The 24908-nt window shown below is 34.6% G+C and overlaps 1 protein-coding gene across 12 annotated transcripts; it reads left to right on the top strand.

The window, feature by feature from the left end:
* Positions 1 to 1758: 1758 nt before the first annotated feature.
* On the top strand, positions 1759 to 23808 carry LOC138696752 (ETS-related transcription factor Elf-5-like). 12 transcript variants are annotated; one of them, XM_069822131.1, is made up of 10 exons: positions 1761 to 1985; positions 5407 to 5484; positions 6405 to 6516; positions 7783 to 8037; positions 11064 to 11101; positions 13676 to 13787; positions 17780 to 18034; positions 18329 to 18427; positions 18817 to 19012; positions 19963 to 23808. In XM_069822131.1, exons 3-10 carry the CDS (start codon positions 6468 to 6470, stop codon positions 20072 to 20074), a joined length of 1116 nt encoding a protein of 371 aa, XP_069678232.1. In that variant the 5' UTR covers positions 1761 to 1985; positions 5407 to 5484; positions 6405 to 6467; the 3' UTR covers positions 20075 to 23808. The 12 variants fall into 12 exon arrangements, with proteins under 12 accessions (XP_069678223.1, XP_069678232.1, XP_069678229.1 ...); XM_069822128.1 differs by having other exon boundaries at positions 6408 to 6516; XM_069822133.1 differs by lacking the exon at positions 1761 to 1985 and adding an exon at positions 3221 to 3320.
* The last annotated feature ends 1100 nt before the right edge of the window (positions 23809 to 24908 follow it).

The following is a 24908-nucleotide window of genomic DNA, read 5'->3' on the forward strand; positions in this document are numbered from 1 at the left end:
ACCATAAGGCAAATGTCAGGTAATCCATGGCGAATCCTCGGCCCCATTTCGCCAAATATCTTGCTATCACCAATCCCATCGACGCTAAATAACCTCATAGTTGATACAGCGTCGTTAAATCACCAAGTAAAAAAGTAAAATAAATATCTTAAATAGACTAAGTAGGCAAAATGAAAATTGGTCCTATAACTCATAAATGCCCCAAAACGCATTTAAATCTGTATAACTTTGATTTAAGGGAAAGAAACTGGCCACCCTACTCCATTATCTCCTGGCCTAGTTGCGTCATAAGTGGTGCCTTGTTGGTATCACTTGTGAGGTTCAGACCTGTCTTCGGACAGCTGACTAAACAACTTTGACATATGCCAAACTAGTAATAAAAGGCATTTTTCCAAACATCCGGGCTCTACTTATGATAGTTGAGTCAGTGACAGAATCAACGCCTCATTTATAATTGCAGGGTATTTATTCAGTAAGTTATCCTCAGTGGTGTAGTAATGAATATGCTTGCCATTAGGCACGAGATTTGGAAGTTCAGTCCTAGCCAAAGATTTAATTTTAAAGGTGATAAAGAACCTTGGCATTACTTTCTATAGGAAACATGAGGCACATTGTTACAGATTGCACCACATACAAGAATCTTGTCCCTAAATTACGGGGTTCCAGTAAAAATTTTTTGGCTATTCCTTATCCACTCTGATCCTATCATCCAGAGTACCATAACGAATTTCACTTTATGGATATCATTACCTTTACAATTGAATTTAAAAGTACACAGCAGAATTAGTGTTAGATTTCGAGTGAATGAATAAGTAGTAGTTTCCAATACTTTATTTAAGACATATTACTGTATTCTGCTAACCATAACATATATTGGTATAATATAACAATGACAGATTCGGCTAGCCGTAAAGGGAAACAATGGCAGGAAGAAGAGGAAAGAGGAGCTGCAACTCCGTGATGTATAAGGATAAGAGAAATAATTGCTATTATCTGTGCATTTCGAACTGGCGGCTCAAGGTCAAGTACCGATAATGGAGTGCATTTATCACGTGTGCTTACCCCAATCCTAGCCCATTCTCCTCAACTAAAGAAGTTGGGGCAGCCAGAATTACCAGTGTTTCAGTTCAGTGACTAGTAAGTGGTTTGTAGTTATGTACGTGATCTTGATCTGCCAGTTCGAAATGCACAGATAACAAAGATGTCAAGAGAAAATAGTAAGATGAATACAGTAGGTAGGCCCATAACACCATGAATGAGTCAGCTGGGTCGGAAGTGCCTTGAAGCAAGTTTTAACTGTAGCCTGTACTATAACAAATTTGCGAGTTATGTCGGGGAGTAGGAAGCAGGAGATGAGTAGGCTTTAAAATTTTAGGTGCCCATCGAATCCCCATCACGAACGCAGTCCCATATATATATATATATATATATATATATATATATGTAGGCCTTTGTGTAGTAGTGTGTGTGCTGAGGTAAATTCCACCTCTGCGAACCAAAATGGACTGAATTGACATTACCTCTTACAAATTTAAGTTTGTAATTGAATCTGTAGGGAGCAACAGCTAAATAAATCTACGATTAGCAGGAAAACGCGCGAAAGTCAAGGTCACCTATTATGTATGCGAAACTCAATGTTCTGACGTCATATGTCCATTGTGGCAAATATTAATTCTGATTGGTTCAGCTTTGTAATTGGGAAGCCCCGCTCGTAAATGTTTTCATCTAGACAACACAAGAGAGAGAGAGAGAGAGAGAGAGAGAGATCTGCATAGGAGAAGTGTGAGGATTATGTTATCTTGTTAGATCCTGAGGTTACCATGTAATGCTCATGAGACGATGGATCTGGAGAATAAAGAGGCAGAGTAGCAGGAAAGTGTTCGCGCGTTGAAGTGACAGAGCGCAGTAGAGTTTGCATTCGCTATATTCTTTGTAGACGGGTGATTGCGATGGAGTTTGTGTTCCATATTTTCTACAAATGAGAGGTAATAATTGTGGCGTCGTTGAAAACAATTTAATTTCATTTAAATAAAAAACCAGTAAGCTTATGAAAAAATGAACATTATAGCCTATTTACTTATTAACGCATTCATGACCAAATTAGGCCTATTATTAGAAGCTGGAAAAATAATGTTAATATCTGTGCATTTCGAATTGGCGAATCAAGGTCACGTACAAAGGTACAAACTACGCACGAGTCACAGAGCTGAAAATTGTGAACTGAAGCACTGGTAATCCCGACTGTCCCAGGTGACTTTAGTTGAGGAGAATGGTCTAGAATTGGGATAAGCACAGTGGCAAATGCAGTCCATTGCCAGTTCGAAATGCACAATTATAATAGTGTTAATGACATAATATAGGCTAGAATGTACCAGGAAATTGAGAGTTATTGTATTTCTGTATGGTGAACATATTATAATTATACGATCGGGCTCTATAGTGATGTGAGGTCACCACGATATCAATCCAGTAGTTTACGATAACACCATAGTAGTTATATATTGCACCCTTTATGCATTGTGATTTTAATTTACCACCACTGAAGACTTTCCTTGGTATAAGTGACCCAGCCACCGGCGTAGCTCAAGCGGTAGCTTGTTTGCTATTCCGGAGCTACGCTTGAATGTGGGTTCGATTTCCGCTTGGGCTGATTACCTGGTTGGATTTTTTCCCCCCGAAGTTTTCCCCAATTGTAAAGCGAATGTCGGCTAACTCATGTCGAATTCTCTGCCTCACCTCGCAACCTCGCCAAATATCGGTACTACCTCACTTACCAATTCTATCGACATTAAAGTAATTTATAGAGCGTCGTTAAGTAACGATACGATTATTATAGACATAAAAAGATCTGTTTTTAAATAATTGGTTTTATACTATGGTATGAGATTCCCCCGCCTTACGCCATCGTAATTCAAATCTTTCAAAATTCCTTCTTGTTTCCGATTTAAACAAATGGGTAGGCCTACAACTTCCAGTCAGTTTTTACTTGTTCTGGAGGCCTGGCTCGGGACCTCGCAGAGTGAGGGGTGATTGTGGATTATTGGTGAATGATCATGATGAGGGGAAATGGGAGAACCTCGACAAAACTCTCATCAACTTTGTCCACCACAAATTCTTTTGTGACCAAGACGGGGATCGAATCCGGATCGCCATGGTGAAGGCCAGAGAGGCTAACCACTCGGCCACGATCAAGGTCTCGTTCCTGCTTTAGAATACTACATAGAATACCTAATTTCTGTAGGTTGTGAGACTGATTTTTGTTACTTTCGATTCAGTGTCGTATCCAGTCCACATCAATGGAGGAGGAGGGGTATTTCGAAGTAAGGTTCTTTACCACTTCGATTATTTTTTTAAAGAAATCATAAAAATACGCGTCAAGGGAGTGCTGAAATTAACATGGAAATTTGTTCTCATGAAGTAACCTAACCTAGAAAATTTAGTAAGTTAGGTATGATTCCATCAAGAAAAATGATCAATGAATGAAATCTTTTGACGACGAACGTCATACGTCCTTCCTTTTGTTACATGGCGTGTGTTATTTATTAGTTTGTAACACGTGACACCTAAAGATATGTAAATTGAAACACGAAAAGTTTGAGTTTCTTGGTATGCGTACACCTTTAATATGAAATTACATTCTCCAAACTTTGCACCATTTGTGCCCAGCTTTACTAGAAAAAGAAGGTAATAAGTAAGTATGCTGATAAATTATTAGCATTTTTTAAATAACTATAGACTATCCAATGATAGCAATTAAATATAGGTACAAATTTATAGTTTTGTTTTGTCACATTTCAAGGATCTTATACTATGAACTGAATTTCTGGTAAATAAAATGACGTGGGGTTTGGGTTAAAGGAGTTTAGACTTAAGTGAGTTATAGATGGGAGCACGTAAGGACTTCCAGACAAGCGCGTACACCGTACAGTATATTAGTGGTGATACGACGTGAAAGTTTTCAGCAGGTAGACTACTTTGTAGGCTAGTCACGGATTTCAGTAACATTTGATGGAAGTACTTTAGACGTAGATTTAATAAATCGTGGAATAATACTAGAACAAGCAAAGGAAGTTAAACACTGACCTTATTCCAACCTAACCCAACGTATTAACCTAACCTAACTTAAAACAGGATATTATCAATGTAGCTGTGAAAATCCAAGAGATTGATTTCCTCGTTTTCCTGTGCCTATATTCCTTGATGATGAAGCCGACATGTAGCTCTGAAATATTGAATGTCTGTACATCTAAGGCATTTTTGAAATACCCCAAAATCTCACACCAGTTGATCACCTTGAAAGTCTCAAATCATACTCGACACGACAACCTCTTCTGAATGAAACTTCGCTAATTCTCCAGAAGAACTACACTAAAGGAGACACGTATCACTTCCATCTCTATTAATTGCCACATAAGATGCGAAAGGTCCAGGACAAATTACAAGTGAAATACTCCGTTTCCCTAGTATTGCATTCTGGATCTGTCGAGTTTTATATTGGTAACAAGGGAGAGGGCCACAACAGAATAAGGTGTCAGGCGATTTTTATGTTGAAAGTAACTCTTTGTGGCTTCTAACTAAAACCATGTGTTTATCACTAGGCCTAAGCTTATATACATGTCACAGAAGCCAGCAAAGAAAAAAAATGCCTCCTTTAGATTTCATGATTTTTGTAAGTACCTTAGCTGCAATGGTATTGACGTCAGTATGGCATTTTATAAGTAATGATTCTCCCTAAGGGCATCTGACGAGCACATGAGATAAAGTTTCATACTCGCTGCAAGCACTTACAGTGACTTGTGCCCATAGAGTGTCCCAGAAATGTATGTACAGGAATGACCATCGCCGTCATTTTAAGCATGTCCTTCCATTCTGAACAAGATAGTTAATTGAATTTCACAATCTGAGAGTTGGCTGATGGAACCTCAGCAAATACAGACACTCCTCTTCCCTTTTGAGGATAGTTACACCAGCTTGGAATTTCCTTTGCCTAAGTAACAGTCTCAATTGTTTAGCAGACTTTCATAATCCTTCTGTGGTTTCAATATGAAGAACAATGATTTTGGATAGCCTCATAATCTGTAACAAAATTGACATGCAGATCATTAGTGGGATTACTTGACATTTGCCTTATAGTTGGGAAATAAAAAAATAGTCAGGTAATCTGCCAAGTGGGAATCAAACTATCTTACTCTCTTTGATACTAAAAATGTCTTTTATATGCAGTTAAAAAAACAAAAGTACTGTCTTATATGGATACACAATAAATTATTTACTTTAAATAATTAAAAAAAAATAAACTATAAATAGAATATCTTTGGTAACATGACCAAAAACTAAATTGTTACGAAACTAGTGAAACATGTAGTAGAAAAATATATGCCATGTTTATGAAATTTTTTTTTCCAGGTAAATTGAGTTATGAGAGTATGTTTGTGGAGTCATCCTCCATATGTAATGCCGTAAGAGACAGTATTTTCGAAGTAGGTAAGTTATTTTTGCTTATTTATTTATATTTTTAGTACCTAGTAATAGTCGTGGTGGTGGTGGTGGTGGTGGTAGTAGTGGTAGTGGTAGTGGTAGTGGTGGCAGTGGCCGTGGTGGTGGTGGTGGTGGTGGTGGCAGTGGCAGTGGCAGTGGCGGTGGCGGTGGCGGCAGCAGCAGTGGTGGTGGTGGTGGTGGTGGTGGTGGTCACTAAATCACTTACGCTTTTGCTCCTTTCTAAATATTTAGTATAGGAGTGAAATACCTAAGTAATTTCAGTGACTTTAAAACTTATTAATATATACAGTTGTGACAGATAGAGGTAATTAATTAAACTTGTAATTCATTAAACTTTTAATACACAAGTGCTTGTAACTTTTTGCAGTATTGCTTAGTGTAACATATGGATATAGAGCATTTGTTATAAAAAAAAGTCTTCCAAGAAACAACACAAAATGTCCAATACAAGTTCTATTCAAAAGCGAAAAATGGCATGAAAAGCATTTGAATATGCACAATTTATATATAGGCTAAGTGCATGCATTTGGACATTCTGGTCATGTTGATATCAGTAGGTACATTTTCCAAATTCCACAAGCCATTCATTCAAATTCTTCTATATGTTTTTGGAATTGGAACAATGAACAAAGCTGAAATTAACAGGATTTTGCATAAAGGATGGCAATGGCAGTAGTGATAGCAGTGCAGTGTTAGTGGTGGTCGTGGTAGTGATGGTGATGGCAGTAGGTGGTCTTAGTTATTCTTTCATTCTAAAAATAACAACTATAATAAGCAAGGAACCAGTACAGAGTAAACTGATTAGTATTAAGTTTTATTTAATCTTTAATGAACAAGAAAGAACAGAAGATATAAGTTGCAGAATTGAAATATTTTTATTACATAGATTCATAATATTGTTTCAGTAGCAGCGTGAAAATTCAGAAGAAAGAGATAGAATTGGAAGTTCTTTGTACTTTGTGTATGAAATGGACTCTACAGCTTTAAACAAGCGTTTGGAGTTTTCTTTGCCACCACGTAAGTTTATTTACAAGTTTCGTTATTAACAAAACTGAAATATAACTGTCCAGAATGGCTATGCAAATATGAAACTATATTGAAACTAACACTCCAATTTAAATTAAATTACCTCATTCTCTAAAACATCTGCAACTGCTAGTGTGTCAAATTTCGTTGCTGTTTTGGTGTATAAATTTGAGAAATGTTTGGCAGAGACATGTCTTTAATTTCAGACTACGTAGTATAAACATAGAAGTACTGAAATATTATTGATTTTTTAATGTGATTCATAATTTCGTAAATGAGTTCTGAAAACTTTAAAGACATCTTAATTTCTGAGTGTATCCTCGATAAATTCAATTTAAAAATAGGTAGAAAATAACAGATAAAGTAACTGTAGAAACACAGTAAGTATATAAACCAAATTCATAAATAGATTAAAAAGTGTAGGAGAAAACAGAGTGGTTTCAGTGAAGATACACACACAGACACACTCTCTTCTGTTAGGAACACAACTAGACTCTAGTTACCAGTGAAAGGGAACCGCAGTATAATACTAGTATGTGAAGGCCTTGGACTGCACGGTCCAGTTACATTTCTAATGGAAAGCCCTATGTATTATTCTAAAACACATGGTTTTCATAGATTTCTAGAAAGTAGTTACAGAGTTAAGAGAACAAAATTATGCTAAGTGAAGTAAACTTTGTGATACGCATAGGATCTCATTAGGTCTCCAACAAAGTATTTACGGTATTTTAGTAAAAGGATCATCATAGCAATAGATTATAAGTCAATGAAGCAATTTTAGTTGCACAGTAATTAAACTATTGAGACCAGGTTAGTTATATTAATATTTACATGGACGGTATTTTGCAAGAATGTAAAATTTCCACATATCCAGGAATTATATCAAGAATTTTCTTGCTATATTAAAAAATTAGAAATGTTTAGAAATTACCTGTTAGAATAAAAGAATGTGACGTAGCCGTAAATTTATCTCTCTTTTTTTTATACACTACAGTGAGAATATTGCAATGGTTGTTAAAAGTTCTAAGATTTCCATTGTTTTAATAATTTTTACTCTCAAATCTTTCATCACATTTTCCACCTGTACCATTATATATTGTTGAAGTCTGAATTGAATTTTATATAACTATTATCGTAATCATTAATCGGTGAGTTTTTTAATAATCTTATGAAGTGACTGATTAACAGTTCATTATACACTGTATTTGCTATTATACTATTATCCTATCTTTATTTTATTTAATTTTTTCATTGCAGCTGGCACTTTGACAACGGATTGGAAAGAGAAATCTGTACTGCAATGGGAGTCTAAAGATATTATGTTCTGGATAATTTCTGTTGCACGTGAAAATGATTTGAACCCTGATGACATAAATATTTCACAATTCAATGACCTAGACGGAACAACTCTGTTCACTATGTTGGAAGAAGATTTTACAATGAGAGAAAACAAATATGGAAGATTGCTCTTCAGTGCAATGCAGCAGCTGAAATACAAGCTTCAGAAGACAGGCATGTGTGAACATTTAACAATATTATACTCTTTTTAACCTAGACTATGAAATGTGCGTGTATTTTGTTGTACACTCAGTATTTTTAAAAGTTTGTAGTTGAGTACTTCCAATGAAATGGATTAAGGCTTGAATCACTTAATATCCTGTGAAATATATGATATTATAGAGATTATGGAGCAAGTTTTCTTCTAGGTTGTATTGTGACTCCCGTATTATATTAATTATTCCATAAATGTTTAATTAATTTCTCATCATCTGTGTTTCTTTGGTGTATACTTACTGTTCTATATTCATAAGTCTAATGTCTCTACAATTACTTCATCTCGCCAAATCTCATATCACATCATGTTAAATCGCCTCACCTCATCTCAACTCCCAGCTTGTTTCTGTATAATATTTTATGGAGGCACTGTACACTGAGGGATATTTTTTTTTCATATCATCATTAAATTTATGGTTAAAAGAAGCAAAGAGTTTAACGTAAATTTTGTCCCATGAATCAAACTACTAGGTGGTTCAATAAGTAATGCACATCAAATTTTTTCTCATTCAAAGTTTGTTTTATTACAAATCCAAATATATCACATTAATCCCCAATTAATTTGTTTTATTACAAATCCAAATACAGTACATTATTCCCCAATTAATTGGCTACAAATACCTATTTTTACACGTAGTATCCATTCAAATCTATGACCCTACGCCACCTAGATGTTAAGATGTTAGAGCCTGTGTGCCATCTTGGTACTATTGAGTTTGCTTCCTCTCAGCCACGTCCTGACGTCTCCTATGACCTGCTCATCATCGTCATATCGCTTTCCATGGATCGCGTCCTTCAGGGGACCAAACAAATGAAAGTCAGATGGTGAGAGATCTGAACTGTAGTTTTGTGATTTCTTGATGAGTGTGCATGCTTGTGTGTGGCCTCACATTGTCATGGAGAAGGAGAATTTTGTTGACATCTTTATGGGGACGAACATGCCTAAATCGTCTTTTCAACTCCTTCAGAGTCTTGATGTAAACCTCTGAGTTTATTTTTTCATGAGCTGGCAATGTGTCAATCATCATCCCTTCAGAATCCTAGAGGACTGTGTCACTTTACCTCGTTCTGTCAATGACATTCTCCTAACTGACAGTACTCCTATTCATGCTTGATCCCCATAGACATGTTGTAAGCACCTGTGAATGTTCGCTCCGGAAAGAGAAATTCAATCACAGCTCTCTACTTTGTACGTGTTTCACGTGCAGTCGCCATTTAAAACTAAACTACACAGCCATCTAACGGAAAACGGCGAAACTATATGACGAAATGCAGGAAGGTTTAAAGATGATGTGTATAAAATTTCGTTATTTTCCAATGAAAGTCAGCTGAGAAAACAAAATTATGTGCAGTACTTATTGAACTGCCCATGTAGATAAAGTTAAGTTAATTCAAATTAAATATTCATTTCCTAATATCACATAGTTGAGTTATTTTAATGTAATTTAATTCAAATATACTAACCTTACCACACATGTTTGGTGCGAATTAGAGTATATGCCTTTCTAACATCAGCAGAAGCAAATTATGTCTGTTCATCAGATTCTTGACATTTCATCACTGAGAATGAGGAACATCTGAAAAAGGAGGAGGGGAATTATAGCGAAAGTATAATTATATAGTAATTTCAGGTCATTATCACATGGCAGTTGTGTTATTTTGGGTATTTCAACATTTACCAAAAATCCAAATTACAGGGTTTAAGCTAGAAAATTTATAATTGTCGTAAAAATGCACAAATAAAAAATTGTATTTGTGAAAATTGCGAAAAACTTGTGTAACATTCTAAATAAATGTACAGAAGGATAAAATTAATAAAGTTTGCAGGAAAAAAAGAAGTAATTTGCTTCTTGCAGTTTCATTACTTTCAACTATCTTACCCATACTATAGGTATATGGGATAAGTAAATCATTAGACCTATGTTCAGAATCAATTATGCTGAATTTACATCACAGTAAAATACGTCTATTTTTATGAGTACTCCAAACATTGAAAGCACTCGGGAAATCAAATTATTTACGATTAAACCCTTCAGGATTTATTGTTAGCAAACTCATTTCACTGAAAGGCAGTTTATAATTTCAGGTTTTACAATATTCATTCAACTAAATCCTCGCTCACAATTTACAGAATGCAGTGGAATTGTTGCAGTATAGTGTATAAGTAAATCAATTAGAGGAAATTGTTTTCTTAACTTGTTAACATACATGAATTGTATCAACTCTTTGAAACCCACTCCTGAACATTTGTTGCTCAGTACCTTCTTGAACATTGTCCATTCCATTAACATTTCATTTAAATCTACAGATTCTAAAACTAATAATTATTTCTAATTTTATTTTCTCCATAATCGTCTTCGTTTCTTCAGTTTTCTCAAGTCCAATGTGGTTCTTGCATTTTTGCACATTTACATTGAAAGTTTTGTCGCATTTTTAGAAGTCTAGTAGCAAAATACAACAAATGTGACTGGCTTGAACTCTGGCAATTTATGACCAAAGTTTTAAAACTAGCCATTTTTTTTCTGTTGGCCAGATAGTATCAGTAACATGATATTTATTGAACTCCCTTTCATCTAGTTTATGATAGAAAGTGGCCACCACGGTGGTCTCGTGGCTAGAGCGCTTTACTTATAATCCTGTGAACCTGGGTTCGATCCCTGGTGTACCACCGATTTATAACTTGTGTTGGGCAAGCCCATGGTCCAGGTAACACAGGGGTTTTCTTCGGGAAGCTCCGGTTCCCCTTTGACATCCCAACAAATCTCCACAATCATCTCATCGCGGGTGTAGTGTAGACCAGCCTACTGTGGCGCACCCTGGGCAACAACTGTCGGTAAATTGGTCTACATAACTGGCTTCATATGGGTGAATGACGTAAGTCAAGTACCCGTCATTGGTAAAAAAAAAAGATAGAAAATGTACTTCAATCAGTCTGTTTTATGATGGTACCAGTTTTGAAGCAACGTGTCTGTCTATTGTTGCAGGTCTTTATGCTGCAGGAAATAATAAGCCTTTTCTGGAGGTGAGTACATCTTGCACAACTGCAAAAATGAATTATATAATTGTTTGTATATCTGTGATATTTAGATTAAAATGGTCATTTTAAATTACTTATTACAAAAAAGGAGTGATTGGTATTGTGTGCTGGCATTGATATTGTACACAATCTCCGAAATGTATTTAGCTGAAATTAAGATCCCACTGGCCACCAACATATCTCAGGTGGCAGGTGCGTTTTCCTGCTGATCTGGAGCTGCACTTGGGCATGAGTTCATTCCCACTTGAGCTGATTATCTGATTGAGTTTTTTCCGAACTTTACTCCAACTGTAAAACGAATGTCAGGTGAATTCATGATGAGTCCTCGGCTTCATATTGCAAAATATCATCTCACTATCACCAGTTCCATTGATGCTAAATAACCTGCTAGTTGATACAGTGTCATTAAATGGCTTTTGAGTCATCATAGATTGTTGGGAAGTAGGTATCTCGTTAATAATACTGATTAAGGTGAAGAAAAGAAACAAAGAAAGAAATGAACGAAATAAGAAAGAAAAGAAGAAAAAATAAAAATAAATAAATTAAAGAAAACAAGAAAGTTGTGAAAAGAGCAAGAAATAAAGAAAATAATGGAGGAGAAGAGAGCCATTGAGTGGGTGGGTGGATAGGTAGTGAATGTCTTAAATTATATCACTATATAGGGAGACTATTGGAAATGTTGAGATTCAGGATCTGCTTGACCCTCCAGTATTCGTGTGGAATACATTTGTAATCCACTGCTGTTTATTATTACATTATAACATCTCCACTTTCAATGCTGATTGCGTGAAAGTTTCAGCACCTTCCTGTTACAGTTTAGCCCTGTTGTCTGGAGTGTTTGGAAGTAATTGTGTTTCTTTTCTGTTTAGTAAAGTATATATTTTTAAATTGGATTACAATTGTAATCCAAGTAAGTGCTAACATAAGTGTTTTTAACAGGTGAGAATACGAGAGCATATTTTCGATTTCCTTATTTGTAATTTGATTTATTTCTATAAGTCGTTAATAAGCATTTCTACACGTATTTTCTATTGTTGCAGTAGTTACTCTATCCTGTAATATAAATGATTACGTAGACATTTGATAATACAGAACAATGACTTCTTCTCATATCATATAGACATGTACTTGAACCCAATAGTGACTTAAATTTTACAAGTAGAAAATTGTGACTCTAGAGTGTACCTTATAATAACTAACAATTATGTTATAATAATAACAGAAGAGTCTTCATTTATATTTAGCATTTATTCAGTATTTATTTATTTAACCTGGTAGAGATAGGGCCATCAGGCCTTCTGTGCCCCTCTACCAGGGGATTACAACTATAATAAGAAGAATAAAATTACAATTAATATTAAATTTACAATTACAATTACAATAAGAATTAAAGTAAAACAAGATTACCTGATTAATGAAAGCTAGAAAGTTTATCATGGAAGTTAAGAACAAAGAATATTTTGTATTTACTGAATTACAAATTAAACCTAGAATAACAAAATTCTATAGTGATGAAATTACCATATGTTGAGATATTTTGTGACAGATTAAGAGAACTATTTACAAGAAACGATGTCTGAACGAGTCTCAATTACTGACCAAGTGCCTAGTAAGTTTGCGTTTGAATTCAGTTTCATTTCGACAGTCCCTGATGCTAGCAGGTAACGAATTCCAGAATCTTGGCAGGGCTATTGTGAAAGAGGATGAGTATGAGGAGGTGCGATGGGATGGTATTGTTAGTATTGTTTCATGGCGAGAGTGTGTGTTCAGATTGTGGTGGGAGGAAAGGTAAGTGAAGCGAGACGACAGGTACGAAGGAATAGAAGAGTTCAAGATTTTGAAGAGAAGGAGAAGTGAATGTAAATTTCTTTTCTTATCTAGTTTAAGCCAACTTATTGTTTCCAGGGATGGGGTAATATGATCATATTTACGAATATTGCATACAAAACGTACACACAAATTATGAGCACATTGAAGTTTCGTTTTGTTGTCGCTGGAAAGGTCAGTCAGTAAAATGTCAGCATAGTCAAAATAGTGAAATACAAGCATCTGCACAAGGGACTTTTTTAAGCAAGAGGGAAGATGAACATTTATCCTTTTTAGCACATGGATAATAGAATATACTTTTCTGCAGGTTTTGTTTGTATCATAACACTCATTAGTCCTTACTGATTTAAATATTAATTTCAAACAGAGTTACACTCTTATATCACAAATAGTTTATTAGGTAGAATCAGTAAACTAATGTTACTGTTATACATATGTCGTAAAATTAATCTTCATATGTGTAAAAAATTGTTTATTAAAAAAGAGATATGGATTACAAATATAATCCGCGCGAGTACTGGTGTCACAAGTAATGGTGTGATTACTGAAAGGTTAATGTCGACATGTTGACATGAGTTAGTTGCTAAAATAGAGGAATAGGTTAAAATTCAAGTTGAGCAATGTTAGCCATTTGGGAAGCAATTTATATTTAACTACATAGTCTTTAAAATATAATAAATATTACTTACTGGTTATTTCAATATATTATTAAATAGCCTATGTTTGTTTCAGCAGCAATGGAAAGATGCTGGTTACAGAAGTAGCTATGGGGATTCTGTGTATATTGTCTCTGAATTGTACTCTACAGCTTTAAACAAACGTTTGGAATTTTCAATTTCATCGCGTAAGTTTATTAATATAGAAATTTCATTATTGACAAGCAAAAGCTAAAAGATTATTCCATCAAAATTAGCATCACAATCTGATCCTTTTTTACCTTTGTGAAGAAAAGTAACCACTCATTTAATACAACTCTTGGTAGGTCCTAAATTCATTCTTAAATGTAAAGGGGGGGAGGAAACAAAAGAAACTTGTTTTTTTTTTTTTAGAATTGCTCCTGTACCCTTATATGTCACTATACCAATTATCTGCACTAACCTGCCTTCTTACTAACATTAACTGAATACAAATTTATTGGGAGTTGCTGTACACAAGTAAAAATATTGTATGATTTTTCCTGTTTTCATTACATCGGTTAAAATGATGAATTACGTTCATGGATATCATATAATATTGAGATCAGAAAGTTTTGCTTTGTTTTTTTATGTCCTTAATGAACCTTTATTAGTAGCTTTATTAAATTAATTTATACGAGCGTTATTCAGAAAGTTAATTCCAGTAACTTTTTTTCAGAAAGCACTTTATTGAGGGAAATTTTATTACATGCAAGTGAAAATGCACTTTTCAGTTACTTTTCGACATAATTTTCTTGTACATTCACAAATTTGTCGTACTGCTTCACAAGCTTCAGAATTCCCTCTGCGTAAAAATCAGCCACCTGTGATTATAGCCATGCGTTGACACTCTCCTTGGGCTCTTTATCCATTTGAAACTGCTCGGATCCAAGCAATTTCTTCATCTTTGGTAACAGGTGGTAGTCACTGAAAGCCAAGTCAGGGCTGTATGGTGGATGATGAAATGTCCCTCTGGAACTGTCACAGGAGGGTTTGAGTACATGCGACGTATGCGGCCGAGCATTGTCATGGAACAAAACAGCCCTAGAACTTAACATGCCACGTGTTTGTTCTGAATTGCTCTCCTCAGTTTGGGTAGTCTGACAATACACGCCAGAGTTTATTGTTGTGCCTCGTTTCATGAAATCCACCAACAATACACCTTTCTTGTTTCAAAAGACAGTTGCCATGAGCTTCTTGGTTGAAAATGTTTGGAGACATTTTTGTGGCTCCATAGGGGAGTTGGTGTGACTCCATGCCATTGACTGTCGTTTTGTTTCGACGTTCACGTACAGAACCCACGTCTCATCTCCTGTGACAATCTGATTGAGAAATCTGTTACCGTCACTCTCGTAGCGCTGAAGGAATGTCAGTGCTGCTTCCATCCTCGTGGTTTTTTGGGCTTCAGACAGAACTTTCGGTACCCACTGATCACAAAACTTGTGGTAGCCTAACCTTTGTGTCACCACTTCGTACAGGACAGTCCAACTGATTTGCGGAAAACACTCAGAGAGTTCGGAAATTGTGAAACGACTAGTTTGTTTGACCACATCATTCCACTTTTGTAACAAGTTTATCATTCACAGTGGATGATCGGCCACTTTTTGTTCTTCATCATGGATATCAGTGTCTCCATCTCGGAATTCACGACACCAACATCGAACAGTACTGTCACTCATAATGTTTTCGTACACTGTAGAAATCTCATGATGAATTACATATGCCGTTAATTGTTTGCTCACAGAAACCATATTATTGCACGTACCTCACACTTGGAGGGAGCACCAATTACTGCACATATTTTAATGCCTGTCTTGGTGAGAGAAATAGTCGAATTTAACCTCATTGATACTACTGGGAGCATACTGAACCAAGCTACGAATGAGGATCAAGAAGTAACGCATAACAACTTTTTGTGGCAAGTATTTAATAGATAAGCAAAACGAAATACTGCAGAAAAAAGCTACAGGTTTTACCTATTTTTCAACAAAGGAACCAAGTCTCTCAACACATTTTTCCCCATCGTGACGTCAGATTCAGTACACTTCATTCATGAAACTCCGTTTTCTGGGCGTTTAGCCACCTACGCACGACTGATTTTACTTCAAAGTGTTGGCCTCCTAAGAATTTTTTCATTGGTCCGAAGAGGTGAAACTCAGATGGTGCGAGGTCTGGGCTGTAGAGTGGGAGACTGCCGCCTCAATGCCTCTGACATTGCAGGGAGTTGCAGCTGTCACAGGTTGGCCGGAATGTGCTTCGTCAGTAAGATTTACTCGGCTGTCTTCAAAGAACCTGCACCACCTGAAGATGTTGCTATGGTTCAGAAAATCAGCACCATACCTGTGCATTTCACTTGGACTTTTTTGTTTTGCTCAGAAAAAATGGACTACACCTCGCTGCTCTTTACAAGTAGACGATGCTAGCACACATTCCATCTTTACTCAGTAGTTACCGCTCGTTCCACCAGGGTGACACCTAATCGAGTCATTGCTGTCTGTAGCCAACTTTGAACATCCTAACCAAAATAGTATACTGTAAAGAAATTGTTGTGCATTACTTTTTCATCCTCCCTAGTACATAACTGCTATTGCCACTTCTGTGCATGACAGATGAGACCGGAACTAACTTTCCGAATCAGCCTTGTATAATTACAAATTAATTTACAAATACTAATATATTATTATGCAAAAGGACATTGGTATAGAACATAACTAATCTATAACTTAATAAAAGCAAAAAAGACAAAGTAATAGTACAGACGCCGAAACAAAATTTGAGCCATCTGAATTTTCCAAGTTCCAGTTATAACATAGTGCACATGCTTAGTGTGATCAGGCCTCGTGCTCAGAGATACAGCACAAAAAAAATCTTAGAACAGATGTGTCAAAAAAGTTGTTGTATCCTACTATTTAAGACTTAAAAAGGCGTTAGTAGCAAATTTCTGTTGGATTGGCCCGAAAAATGAATTTTATTTTTCTCTTAAAATAATTAATATTAGCATTTATCAGGTGAAGGAATTTTTGTACATGGTTTTGTAGTAAGGTCTTGAGCCTAAATTTGCACTATGTTTTATTCCTCTAGTAGTTTTACACCTTGGTCCTTTTAACATTATTGTGTTATTACGTCAATTGCAACAGTTGTGAGAACATGTTACAAGATTTTCCCGGCTTTTATGAAAATAAAGATTAAATTATATAATTGATTTATTTCTACCACTTTAAATTCTGTATAGATCAAATTGGTTGGATAAAGTAAAGATTTATTTTAACAAATTTTTATAATTCATTTCGGAAGAAAGATTAGTGGATTAAAAATGGTTATCGAAATTACTCCTTATCCCAAAATACCATAGTAACTGTTTGAATTAGAGCTAAGTACACTAGACTTAACACAGTAACTGGACTAAAAGAACGATGTACCGGTATCACAAATTTAGGAATAATTTTCCTCAATCTATTCCATAAGTAATTAATATGTTTGTCGTATCTTAAGTGCTGATCTATGTACATTCCCATATTTTACATAAATAGATTCATTTAAGATAGAACAAATATATCCTGTAAAATTTGTACAGTTATTACAATAGATTTTTACATTTATTTCTCTTGGTTTCTGCAGTCCATCAATGTTAAAGCAAAAGGTAGTAGGTACATGTTATGCCTTTGAGATATTTAATGATAACAAATTTGATTCTAGCCAGTTTTTAATAACACATATACCTAAATTCACATTGTCATATAATTCTTCCCAAGTTACACTACTGAACAACTGTATTGTCAGCATATGAAAACAAAAAGCCTTTTAGTCTTTCAAGGTTAATGTTCAATAAAACATTAATATAATATTATATTATTAATAATATTAATATTAATATAATATTAATATTATATTAAAAATAAAATTGGGTCTATATGATTCCTTGTGGTATTCCTATATCTAAAACTTTTAGGGTAGCTGATTTGATGATGTACCGGTAGTTTGTTTGTTATCATTGACAAAGGGAATGAGGTTATAATAGGTGAAAGAAAGATCATACAATTACCGATCCAGAGTTTCAAACAAGCAAAATATCATCAATAATATGTTTTGTTACCACCACCACTATCACCATCACCACCACCATCACATGCAGATTTTTATTGTCCTCATGTTTATTTTGCAGCTGATGTTGTGACAACTGATTGGAAATCCAAATCTGTGAAACAATGGAATTCTAATGATATCATGTTCTGGATGATTTCGGTTGCACATGATAGTAATCTGAACATTGACGACATAAACATTTCACAGTTCAATAATTTGGATGGAAAAATGCTATCTAGCATGTCAGAATCAGATTTTATATCCAGAGAAAATATATATGGAAAAGTGCTGTTCAGTGCATTACAACAAATTAAACTTAAGGTTCAGAAGAGTGGTAAGTGTAGTTGTTCTTTTTTTTTTTTTTTTTTTAATATTAGACCTAAATATTGCAGTTCATTCGAAAATAGCACAAAATTATGGTACAGCGATTTGTTATTTCCTTTTATGAAATAAATTTTGCATAATAAAATATTATATATCGTGTGTTCCCACAAATGTTTGTCTTAATTTTTATGGAATAGATTTATATGAGAAATAGTTTTCTGTGTTAACAAAAATTGAATTGTTTAGTTAAAGTTTTTCTCCAGCCCTTTAAAATTAATGGTGTCTGATGAATTATTTTTTTTAGATGAGTCTGTAAAGGAGACTAAGATATCACATCGAAATGAAATTGTAAAGAAGAAACCAAGAAGAACTCGAGGATTGGGTTGTAAAGGAAGACAGTCAGGTAAAACAAACATTATGTTGACCAGTTGCACCATCAGTACAGATTAAAAGAGGAGCAGAAAATGGAACTAGAAGTTGAACTTTTTTTTTGTTACTATCTAGATTTACAACAAATTATCTTATTTAAAAAAAAAATACAGCATTTTTAAACAGGAACTGACACTTGAATTTTACTTTTTTCTTCCTTGCGTACTTTATTTTTTCTCCCACATGCATATTTAAGCACTGTTTCCAATTATGTAATGTCACTTCCCTCAGCTCCATTCTCAGCCTTCAGCAGTACTCTCAGAAATATTCTGTATTTCTGACTTGAAGCATATATTATAATATTGTAACTTGGGCAAATTTCATATTTATAATATTTTATATTTTGTTCTTTTTTCCATACAGCAAAGAAAATGAGGAAGTTATGGGAGTTCATTAGAGATTTATTATTGAATCGTGATTATTGTCCAAGTTTAATTTGCTGGGAAAATTACGACGAAGGCGTGTTCAGATTCGTCAACAGTAAAGGAGTAGCTGAGCTATGGGGAAAATTGAAAAAGAATAAGAATATGACATACGATAAACTCTCTCGTGGAATGAGGTAAGCATATTTCATTTTTTAGCAGTAACACAATATATTTTGTTGCAGGTGAGCTGAGTGAATAACAATGTCAGCTATTTTTTGGCCTACTTCACAGATACCGTCAATTTCATTTTTCGCTATTTCTCGTATTTTCTTTCCTTTTTGTCCAAGTGACACGGGTTTTCTTCGAGTACTCTGCTTCCCCTGTGAGATCCCAACAGTTCTCTATTACGAGTGCAATGATTTTTTTATTTTATTAGGTTATTTTATGACGCTGTATCAACATCTCAGGTCTGAATGAGATGAAGGTAATATTGTGACTGTGTAGTTCTGTAGGTCTCTCGTTTGCAGAATTTTGTTAACTCTGGTGAATTCTATGAAGAGTTTTGTGAATCAAAAGAATAATTAAGGTTTCGAATTACAGACATTATTTATGATACTTCCGAATTCAAAAGCTCGTTCTTTTGCAGAAAGGGCATGGACATAGAACCCTCTACATTCTTTATCTCAATAGAGTCACTTATACCCAGAGATAGATTTTTTTATTTTATTAGGTTATTTTATGACGCTGTATCAACATCTCAGGTCTGAATGAGATGAAGGTGATATTGTGACTGTGTAGTTCTGTAGGTCTCTCGTTTGCAGAATTTTGTTAACTCTGGTGAATTCTATGAAGAGTTTTGTGAATCAAAAGAATAATTAAGGTTTCGAATTACAGACATTATTTATGATACTTCCGAATTCAAAAGCTCGTTCTTTTGCAGCAAAGGGCATGGACATAGAACCCTCTACATTCTTTATCTCAATAGAGTCACTTATACCCAGAGATAGAATTCTTTGTCTAATTGGCAGGGAACTGGCGAGACAGTTTTTCAGGAAATATTGGCAAAAAGAATCTCCTTTCTGCTGCATTTTGATAATTTGATAGATACTAATATTTGAAGACTAACCTGCATTTCTCTTCACAGGCACTATTACAAGAGCGAAGTATTTCTACCTGTTCTGGGCAAGAGATTGGTGTACAAGTTTGGACCAAGTGCTACAGGATGGCGTACACCAAATCCAAATTTCAGGCTGTAAATGCAAAGGAACTGATCATATTTCCAGATCTTCATTTTAATGTGCAACACTTGGAATTACTTTTGATCGAAATTTCGTCGTAAAAGAAGTTGAGTAATGAACACACGGAATACATGATTAAAAAAATTAAATTGTAATTTACCTGACCTTGAAAGAACCACTAACACAATGTGTAATAATGAATGCATGTGTCATCGATTATATGGCACTCCATTTTCATAAAATTTATTATTATTATTACTATTATTATTATTATTATCATCATCATCATCATTATCATTATTATTATTATTATTATTATTATTATTATTATTATTATTATTATTATTATTATTTCACAAGACCATACATATGTATGTTACGAGATCTGTTATTTTATATGACAAAAATATACGTGTTTTTTGCTCGTTGTTACTCAAATTTTGCTCACATATGAAAAAACTTATTGCACATCTACTGCATGTCAGTAGGGAGAAAAGCTTTCATTGCCCTTGGTGAGGCATCACTTGTTGGATGGTGATAAATACTCCCCTCTAGTACAGGTATGTTTGTATAGGAAGGACATTTTTCTGCAAAATTTATTATTACAATGTCATTGCTTTCTCTGATCGAGATTCTTGCTGATAGCTACATCTATTATCAGGTAGCACATCTCACTTGACGATATGTGTCAGAGGAAGAACAATTGTTTGTATGCATCTGAAGTCTGACTAGTGTAATATGTAGCTAGTCGGCGATGTATGCAATGGAGGGGGAAAGGAATTTGCCATTCTATCCCATTATCTCCTGGCCTAGTTGCCTCATAAATGATGCCTTGTTGGTATCACTTGTGAGGTTTAGATCTGTCTTCGGACAGTTGACTGAACAACAACAACAATGATTATATGTTCATAGTATTGTTATGCTATTTTTAGGGTGTATCCAGTAACGATTGAAAATTTTTAAAGAACAATCGCATTGAGACTGAAGATTGCTTTATCCACGACTCTGAGCTCACTCGTTCACTGTAAGTTACATGATTCTAATTTTGTGCAATATAAATGTAAATCGTTAATTGTAAGTATGGAGGGAAATGTTTTTAAAGCAACTAGTAGTGTCATGCTGTAGATACCTTAGTTCGCATTTCTTCTTAGGTTTTTCTCCTGACTGGCATACGGTAGGTCTTAGATTTGCAAGACGTCTTTATTTTTGTTCTGTGCTGTACTGTACTGTGTTGCAATTTCACGGGTATTTCTTTCATGCCCCGTGTCTGTAATGATCTCACATAACTTTTTAGTGGTGATTTTAATATATTTTAGATAATTTGTTAGAAATCTTGTTCTTATACTTCTAATAACCGAGAACACCGTAAAACAGTGAATAAAATACATCAAAGTCGGTAAATTTAACATGTAAATCGTCAAGAAAAAGTTTGATTTTAAACATAGAAATCATGTTTAAAATTTGATAATAAAATATTCATTCCTGTACAGGCTTCCCCGGTATTAATAAGGCCAGTTACACATTAGATGGAGAAAAGTGTCATGGGAACATAAAAAAACATTATTCCTGTGTTTATTTGCACACTATGGCAGGGTGCTTGGCTGTTGAATTTATCAAAATACATTATTCCGTAATGTTCTTGTGTTCTCTTGCTGAAAATGTGGTAAATATCTTTTGCACATTTCGTCTTATTATGTTAGCGTGCATGATACACAGATTTTCATTTTTCACACTTGAGCAGCCATGCTTTTCACGTGATAAAACATGAAAGACAAACTCATTTTCGTACTTATTTTGAATGTTTCATTGTCGAAAATAAAATAATGGAATTTCGTGACTGATGAATGCACAATTGTGGTACTATTCTTAAAAAATCGCGTTTAATGCGAAATATAGCCATATACGCAAAAAAAATTTGCGACAAATCACGATTGTAAAACGAGTAGAAATTCGTGAAAAAATCATTTGCAAAAATCAGGTGTCCCTATTAATAATCTACAGCTTTCCTATTTAATGGATTGATATTGAACCCGTTTTTATGTGGTCATTTTTTTATTTTATACATTCTATTTTCTTCCGAAAACGTATTATGTGTCTTTCACGTGTTAAATTTTACATTGCCTCTGTAACATGTTTCAGCCTGCTATCGGCCAGCTTCAGACATCTGAGTTCTGAAGATGGCCGATAGCAGGCTGAAACATGTTAACTAGGTAGTATAAAATTTAACACGTAAAAGACAAATAATATGTTTTCCGAAGTAATATAGTGTTAAAAATTATGTACTCAAGACGTATTCTATTTTTTTTCTTTTGGGTCAATGAAGATTTTTTTAACATATCCGCCATTGGAAAAAATTATATATTTTATGTAAAAATATATAATTCTAGCTATTTTGCATTGTTCATTGAAATCTTAAAATATATTAAAACTTCAGTATGCATCTCATCCTTATAATATGGATTGGGCTATGAAGAAATTCTCTTTTCATGTCTTTGTGGTGCACATGGGATCAACTATGATGATTTCTGAGTGAGGACTTCAGCATCGAAAATACTCTGAAGAAAACACCTTTGAGCATATTAAAATTAAATTATACTGTTTCCTTAGTTGATTTCGGGAAATTAAATCATATGCAATGAATTTAGGCTCTTAGCATGCCAAAGGCTACTGTTAAGCATTACAGATGCTGAAGACATGTATTCTCTTCAACATTTTGCAATTGATAGTCATTCATTCATACATAGTTTTCTGCCCAAGAGCAAATCCTTCACTGAAAATCCAACATTCTCGAATCTTTGCTATTTTCCGTCTTCCTCTTAGTCTCTGCTTGCGATCCATATATCTTAATGTTGTCTATCATCTGATACCTTCTTTTGCCCCGAACTTTTTCCCATTTACCATTTCTTCCAGTACATCCTATGGGGCAGTTTCTTCTTAGCCAGTGACACAGCCAATTTCTTTTTCTCTTCCTGATCAGTTTCAGCATTATTCTTTTAACTTATGTGATGTTGCATCTGTTTTGCTGCGTGTGTAATTTCATTGTGAATTAAGCATAAATGTACATGGCCCACAGCTTTATTTCCCTTCCCTTTGTCGCCCTTAAAATCCATAATTCTCGGTGAGATTCGAACCCGCGGATCTTGGAGCCATTGGCAAGCTTGGTAACCATTAGGCCACCTAGAATGACTGAATTCATTTGCAAAACGGTAATATTATCAACATTTTGTAGAAATTGTCTAATGTGAAAATAGGAAGGAAAATCATATTGATTTTGCTTGTTCATAAGATCGCACTGATATTAAATTTGTGAGCTTCAAAAATGGGAAATTGAAGCTTTGGATTTCTTTCTTTCAAGAGACTTTCTACAATCAATGATTGTACCAATCAACATTAACCAGAAAGGAATGCTACTGCAGAAAGCAAGTGTGGCCTTGCAATAGAGATCAACAACCTAAAATCATAAAGTCTTGTCTGACTTGTTACCAGTATACAGTGAATCATTAGATAGATTGAACTGCGTTCTATCTGCTTTTAAGTGTCTTATTTCTTATACAAGTTATTTCTGATATTGATATTTTATGATGTAATTTTGAATGTTTATATTTATTTGAAAAACAATATATTGTAATGTTATCATTGTTGGGTAACCTATATATATATATTTTAATTAAATGTTACTTCAAATATTTTTATTGATTGGTGGTATGTAAGCCTACAAGACTGTGAAATAAAGACTACTGTCACAGTTCGAATTTCTTCTGTGTGTGTTGTTGTACAAATAATGTCTCTTAAGTAATGTCGATTTTGGAGCAAAATTTTAGCTGAAACGTGTTGTGACAAGAAATTAATCTAATCTTCAAAGTAAAGAACATTAGATTCTGTAGTCCTGAGTGACCTTTCAGTGAGGTTTGTTTTTCTGCGACTGAACGAGATCCAGGTTTCTGATGTGAAGAATTTGGTGATAATCAGTTTCAACATTTCCCAAGTTTGGAAACTTCTTTCATACAGGAAGTGGGCCAAGTCTCGAAACAGATGGTAATCTGAAGGCCCAAGTTCAGGGCTATATGCAAGGTATGGTATCAGTTCGATTCTTCCCAATTCCTGGATTTATTCCAAGATTGTTAAAGTTGTATGAGGTCTTGCATTGTCTTATTGCAAGAGAATTCTATTTTGTTTAATTAATGCCGGTACCTCTCCCTCAAAACTTCATGAACTTGTTCTACAAGGTGTGGCAGAGAAATCGGAGGTTTTCAAATGGAAATAACTCTGTAGTTATGTCTGTTAGAACAATCTATTACTGCCAAAAAAATTGGCTTACCAATTCCAATGGGGCTATATTTAATATAATCAAATATGTACCAAACCTATATGCACATAGAATTATTCTCATTCAGAAACAACTAAGTAAATTAAAAAACTACGAAAGGAAATAACATTTCAATGGATAACTAGTCATTGTAGTATGCCTTGAAACGAGAAAGTCGATAACATTACCAAACAGGCAACATATTTGCAACCAAGACCTCTTCAAGTGATATCTCTATCCAGTGCCTTTGCTTCAGTAGACTCTCATTTTAGAAACTTATGGATCAACAATTGACTCCCTTTTGACAAAGGAAATATTTTACAATACGTACAAAAGAAACCAAATGACCTGAAAATGTACAAAAACTTGCTCAGACATGTTCAATTGAATTCTAAATTAGGCAGTAGAGCAAGTGGACAGCTTCAAATACTTGGGGTGCACTATAAACAGTAACATCAGCTGCTGCCAGGAAGTCAAAAGGAGGATAGCAATGGCCAAGGAAGCTTTTAATAGAAAAAGGAGCATCTGCGGACCTCTAGAAAAGAA

Source organism: Periplaneta americana, chromosome 3 (genome assembly GCF_040183065.1).
Source record: "Periplaneta americana isolate PAMFEO1 chromosome 3, P.americana_PAMFEO1_priV1, whole genome shotgun sequence".
Lineage (NCBI taxonomy): Eukaryota > Metazoa > Arthropoda > Insecta > Blattodea > Blattidae > Periplaneta > Periplaneta americana.